This window comes from Oryzias melastigma, linkage group LG12 (genome assembly GCF_002922805.2).
Source record: "Oryzias melastigma strain HK-1 linkage group LG12, ASM292280v2, whole genome shotgun sequence".
In the NCBI taxonomy this organism is placed as follows: domain Eukaryota; kingdom Metazoa; phylum Chordata; class Actinopteri; order Beloniformes; family Adrianichthyidae; genus Oryzias; species Oryzias melastigma.
Window position 1 is genome coordinate 11,547,806 of NC_050523.1, and position 6,559 is coordinate 11,554,364.

At 37.5% G+C, this 6,559-nt stretch overlaps 1 protein-coding gene across 1 annotated transcript in view; it reads left to right on the top strand.

Annotated features, from left to right (window-relative positions):
• The window catches only part of LOC112163022 (astrotactin-2), a 313,961-nt gene extending 307,402 nt beyond the window's left edge, over positions 1-6,559 (top strand). Inside the window, exons 22-23 of the mRNA XM_024299108.2 lie at positions 431-614; positions 3,256-6,559. Of these exons, the coding sequence (XP_024154876.1) occupies positions 431-614; positions 3,256-3,493 (422 nt within the window). The 3' untranslated portion in view covers positions 3,494-6,559. The remainder of the gene's footprint in view (positions 1-430; positions 615-3,255) is intronic.

Consider the following 6,559-nt stretch of genomic DNA (forward strand, 5'->3'; position numbering starts at 1 on the left):
AAATAAAGGATTAACTAAAACTGTCTTGCATTTTTATTTAAGAAAAGCTGCCATAGCAGGGGGACCTGTTTCGACACAGTGGGTTTTATTTTGAAAAGAATTAGTGTACGCTGCTGTCAATAGTGAAATAAATTACAACTGTTATATATAGAAACATATAAACACTGTTGTAATTCAATTACTGTAATATTTAAAAGCAAAATTTATAAATAAATGCTAAATTGCCAACAAAAAGCATAAATATTGAGCATTTTGAAACACTAAAGTCAGACTTTGTGGCTCTCGTTGGGTTCTGGTCTGTAAGAAACAACACTTTTTTAGAGTCAAAGGTTATACGTTTTAACCTCTGTAGTCGGATCAAAGGGGGTTGTGCTTGTAGATAGAATAGGGATTCACCCTATAACTGCTTGCTATGTTTTCTTCTTTGCAGAACTGGCAGATAGGGTGTACAACCTGTATAACGGCTACACCAGTGGCAAGGAGCAGCAGATGGCCTACAATATGCTGATAGAGATTCCACCTCCACTTTTATACAGAGTGCAGCATCACTACAATTCCCACTATGAGAAGTTTGGAGACTTTGTGTGGCGGAGCGAGGACGAGCTTGGGCCCAGGTAAGAAGACGAACTTAGTTTCTGTCCTCCAGAAGGGGTAGCTCTGTTTTTATTTTTGAGTTTGCTGCTATAGAGTGCTCTGATCATTATGTTTGATGACGTTCTGTTGTTTAGGACCGGTTACAATCACCCTGAGGTTTCTTACATAACAGCAGCCAAAGCAGACTAAGCTAGCAGTGCCAGACTCAGATCACTCAGCCATTTCTCTTGGCATCATGTTCCTTCCTCGGCACCGCCACTTTCAAGCAGGATCCCTCTTGCTCAACACACGCTTCTCTAAAAAGGCCTTCCACTGGAAAGGAAGCGAGCGAGGTCACTATTAAAAATTCTGGGGTTACATCACCACGGCAATGCCAAAACAGCGTTTGACAGCCAAGCCAAACAGTAAACGTGATACTAAGCTACAGCGAGCTTTACTTCCAGCTCCATTTCCTCTCTCTTCTCATAAAAAAGAAAAAGTTGAACAGCAGCAATTCTATACCACCCTGACATTCCCTCACCCGTGACCCCCGTAGCAGGGACACCCCGTTAGTAGCCGGAGCAGACTGTCAGACATCACAGCACCCTGAGAACAAGAGGAGGCTGACAGACTAAGAAAACTGTGAAGAAGGAAGTATAAACAATGATTTGAGAAAAATGTTTAGAACAAAAACATTCGTGCATGTGAGTCTGAGAAGCCAGTTGCTCCGGGACTGATGATAGCAACACAAGGTCTTGAGTTACAGCCCAGTGTTTTGTTTTGTCCACCCCCACTGCCTGGAAGCTATAGCTTTGAAGCTATAAATAATATAATAATAGAGGAATAATTTAGGTCTTTTTAGATGGTTATGCTTCCTTCTGATTGGTGAAGGGGGGTGGGAGGCACAGGTTGGCCATCTCAACTTTGGAGTTGGTATGTTTGTGCAAGTGTGTTTGCGTGTGGGCAACTTCAAGAGGGTGAGAGCATGTGTGTGCGGTTGAGGTGGTGGTGGTGGGGGGGACGTTTGGCTTTTGGATGAGCGAGTGTGGATTATTTACTGCCTGAAGTTGGCAGGGTTGCACTTCTTTGCGGTAATTTACAAGCAAGCTCTATTGGTGGTGCCTTTTAAAAGGTAGCCGGATGGCCAGGAGGAACGTCAGCGCAGTCAGCACTCCTCCAGGAGCCGACAATCCCAGGAGATTCCCACATGTCCACCATTGTTGTTTACTCAAACACACGTGCCTTTTTTTTTTTTTTTTAAATCCGGAGCTCTTTTCCTACATCTGCACGTCCGTCTCCCCCCTGAGTTGTTTTTAGCTCTGGATTGAGTTAATGTAAAGCTCCATTTGTGCTGTAATTAGTTACTTAAGATGTTGTTACAAAGAATATGTGTAAATCTCACTTGATGTAGTTGCAACCCGAGGGGAAGCAGTTAAAAGGAAACAGTCCTGAAATGTGTTCTTTATTTTAGTAGCTTCTGTGTCATCAGTTATTTCAAATGGGTTTAATCTGTCCTTACTTCATGCGGTTCCAAGCTTGCCCTGATAATGTGTTTGGCATTCTGTTGTTTCAGACATAAGAATTTAAGGGAAATGAGAAAAATGCCCCCCACCCCCCCGCCACCTATGGCTGGCAATAAGTAAAAAGGATGTCTGTACTCCTTGCCTAACTAAAGGCAGATGTTGATGCTAAGCAGACAGAACTTTTCAACATAAATTGAATTTAGTTCTTTTCTTTGTGGATTTTTTTTGCCAACTTTATTTGAGATTTCCAACTTTTTTTTTTAGAAGGAGAAAGGATTTCAGTGCACATTTTGTTTTTAAAGACCCATTGTGTTTTTTGGCATTTGTAACATGTTCTTTTGGTATTTTTCTCATGATGGAGGACATATATTAATAAAATGAAGCATTTCCGAGTATTTCTTTGTTCAAATTGTTGTGAATCAGGAGCAAACAACAAAAAACAGTTTTAAAAATGATGCAGAAAATACCACAAACTCCCTGTTCTCAGCTCTCAGCAATGAGGAGAGGAAGGGCGGTGGGGTTGACGAAGGTCCCGCCCACAATAAGGCAACTTCCTAATTAAATAATTGAGGACTGCAGAAATTATGTCCTAGAAAACAACACAGAATGTTTTCCCAATTTTGGTTAAAAACAACATATTCATAATTAAAAGACCACTGGAAACACTTTCAAAATCAAAAGATGACTGGAATGGGTGATTAAGCGGTGATCATCCGATTTACTGTCTCCTTAACTCCTTTAAATTATTTAATACCAATTTTTGGTATCCAATGGATTTACATGATAAAAGTGAACCCTGAGGTGGGACACATCGATCAGTTTACTCCCAACTCAGTGATGGACAAAGTAAAGTTTGAAACTCTGAGCAACCTACCAGTGAATCATAAAAACTAAAATTTGGGTTGAAGAAAAAGGGTCAATTTTTTGTGGAATTTCCACCCAAATTATTGGACATTCCTGGTCTGAATGAGCCCTAGGTGTTCATAGATTTATGAATTACTCTCTAATATTATACATTTGTAACTTTATGTTTATTTTTTCCTCATTTCTAACAGATTGTCAGCTCCATGAGCACAAAAGCTAATGAAAGTAGTCGAATAATAAAAAGCTTAAATATAAAGTTATTAAACACGTTTTTTCCCTTACTCTTTCTCAACAGAAAAGCCAGCCTCATCCTCCGCAGAGTCGAGAAGATCAGCCTGTACTGCCGCTCCCTCCTGAGCAGCACCTACATCCAGAGCCGCACGGACACCATGGCGTACGTCTACTGCCGGAGCGAAGAGGAGCGACCTCCGAGCAACACGTGGCACGGCTCTTTACACGACGGTCACACCATGTGCATGGAGAAACTTATTTCTGTACAGCGCAACACATACAGTAACACCAAACTGCGATGAGGCAGGAGCTCAGAGACAAGCAACTCCTCGGGCTTTTGTTTTTCTGCACGCAGAACGTCAAGGAACTTTTTTGGTTTGATCTGAAAGCAGGAGTTCCTCACACGCCAGGACGCATAAAGGAAAAAAAGAGAAAATTTTACTGGACATTAAGTTGAAGCTACCAAAAAAAAAAAAAATACCGGTTTTGTGTGGCCTGCTGTGATTCAAAGACACATTTCTCAACTGCTACATGCCAGTTATTGCACATATCAACCAGAAGGTGCGGTGTGAACATGTAAAATATTTAGCCAAGAGAATATGAGTTGGACTCAATACTTTGAATGTAATGTCGTAGTTCCTTTTTGGTGCTTTGCTTATTGAGACAAAGAAAGGGGGAAAAAAAGGAAATTTCAGTGTTAGAACTTCTTTGCCTTTGCTACTTACGTACAAAAAAAAGAAAAAAATAGTTAGTGGGACATTATTTTATTGACATTATCGCAGATTTTAGTTGAAATGACAAGAGTTTGTTTAGTAGCAAGGTTGATAGAAGGAAAGCTGACAGTTTGGGAAAAATATTTAAAAATAAAAAAAAGATGGCTCTTAAATAATTAATATTAAAGCTTTTATTTCAGAACCAAAAGGGAAAATAACTTTATTTTCATTTTTATAGGTTTTACAATAACTGTACTATTGTATGGAAGTGCATTGCATTCAATAAATAAACATTTTGTTTATATTTTCCTAATAGAAACACCTAAATTTTGCAAAACTGCAAAATGGAAACACGTTTTACAAATCAAATGAGTCACGTGACTGCACCACAACAGGTCCCACTGCATCTCACAGCCCGTCAGAATTTGAGCTTGACGTGTGGAATTGTTGCTGTAAAATCACCAATTAATGTATCTCATTAGATACATGATGATGATGAGCGCTAGTGGGTGGCAGAAATGTAAACAAATCTGCTGTAAATCAAAGTATAGTTCACATCCATCGTGTGATTTGGATAAAGTTTGATAAAGTGTAATGAAAACGCGACTATAGACATGATCCATGTTTGTTTTGTTTGTGTTTGTCACAATCTCTCCAGTCTGTTTGTTCTTCTATTATCTACAAACACTACAGAGCACATTGTTGGGGAATTATTAAATGTTGTATTGTAAGAACTGTTGATTTTGGGTCCATGAATGACCAGGACTCTCCTGTTGTGGGTGTGGTTAACTTTGTAGCACACAGTCTGTTTTTATGATTTTATGATTTTTTTTTTTTTTTTTATAACATTTTATTTTTTTTTCCACTCTAATTTTTTTTTTCAGTTGTAGTCCTAAAGCAAGAAGATAAGGACACATCTACAACTTTGGAGAGTAATTATACAAGGGATTTATTATAGTATAGAGTATATTATAACAATAATAAGTACTTGTGATGTTTTAAGATTATTTATCATGAGTTACTGAGAAATGGATAATGTTTGTCTGGGGTGTTTTTATGTACTCTATTGACGCTCCCTGCCTGCCTCTGCAGCTTCACATACAAGGCATCTTCACAAACAAAAATAAATCTGTTTTTTTTTTTTTTTAATACACGAAAAGATTCAATCTAAAATTACCTGTTTATTATATATATTTTTTCTTTATTGAATGCAATACACTTCCATATTATCAAGAAAAATATGGTTCTTAAATATTTAATATTTAAGCTTTTTTATTTATACTTACTAAAAGTATAAGGACCTAATAAATATATTTTTCAACATGAATTCCTGAATTTCTTTTCAACCTTCACCAAAAAGTCTGCAGCACTGAAAACAAGTTAAAAATATGGATTTTTTTTTCACAAATAAAAAAAGAAAATGTCACCAGAGATGTAAACAGATCCCTGTAATATATCAGTGCAGAACATTCTGTGAAAACATGATCTTTTACCAATTAAAGTAACAATTATCATCTGTGCTAATGTATTGACAAGAGAAATTTTGCACAACAACATGATCAATTTGATCTACAGTGCCCCCAAAGTTATTGATTATTTTCGTGCAGCATTGTAAACCCAAACCCCCGCTGCTTTGCTTTAAACGTCTTGATTCTAAGAAAGGATTTCATATATTCTCATATTTATGTGTAAATAAAAGAAAAGCAGGATCAAAGAGCTGGACTAAAGGGAAAAATCTTCAGGTGAGTGAAGCGGTCTGAGAAATCTCTGATTGATCCCATGGCGTCCTTTAAATCTTTCGGTCAGATGACATATCTTTGAAGCCATGAATATTGTTTTACGGAAGAAAAACAATGCCTTTTTTCAATTTGTTGTCATAATTATGTTATACTGTAAATTTGAATTGTATAAAAAAAGATATCTGTATCAATGTGTAATTTTGTCCTTTTTCTGAAGAATGTGAAATATTAAAAACATATGAAAAAAATGTCTTAATATGTGTCCTACATCATCTGTTAAAAACAAGACTTTCATCAGAAAGGGTCTTTAACCATGAAGGGTGCTGAACGACCATTAACAGCAATGTGAGGTTCAGTGTCTTCCCCAAGGACACTTTAACTTGGCCAAAGCAGGAAATGAATCTGCAACCTTTTAATCAGAGGTCCAACGCATCACCTCTGCACTACAGCCGCCCCTCAAAGCTGGAGACCAAAGAAGACTGGGAAGGAAGTTGCCAGGTCTGACAAGTCCACATATTTGTATCAGCATTCAAAGCAAGCATTTCTTGTAAATAACACTGACTCTTCATGCGTAATCCGGTGGAACTGGAGAAAAAAAAGGAAGAACTTAAACAAAATGACGACTGCAGTCATTGAGTATGAGTAAACAGCACATTCATTTTTCTTTTTTTTCTTTTTTTTTTTCCTGCTGGTTTAATCTTGATTGCTGCCTTTGTGGTGTGCTGACGTCACATCAGACGAAACCCGAGGACGGGATATTGTTGTTCAAACTTGAAAGTGTTAACACATGTTGAAACACCCACGTCCAAAACCAATAGTATTCATGACTGGAAAATAAGTTATGTCTCGCACATAATGTTCACTTGTTAACTGAGAAAAAAAAAAAAAATTCAATAAAGTGTACCACTCAGTTAAA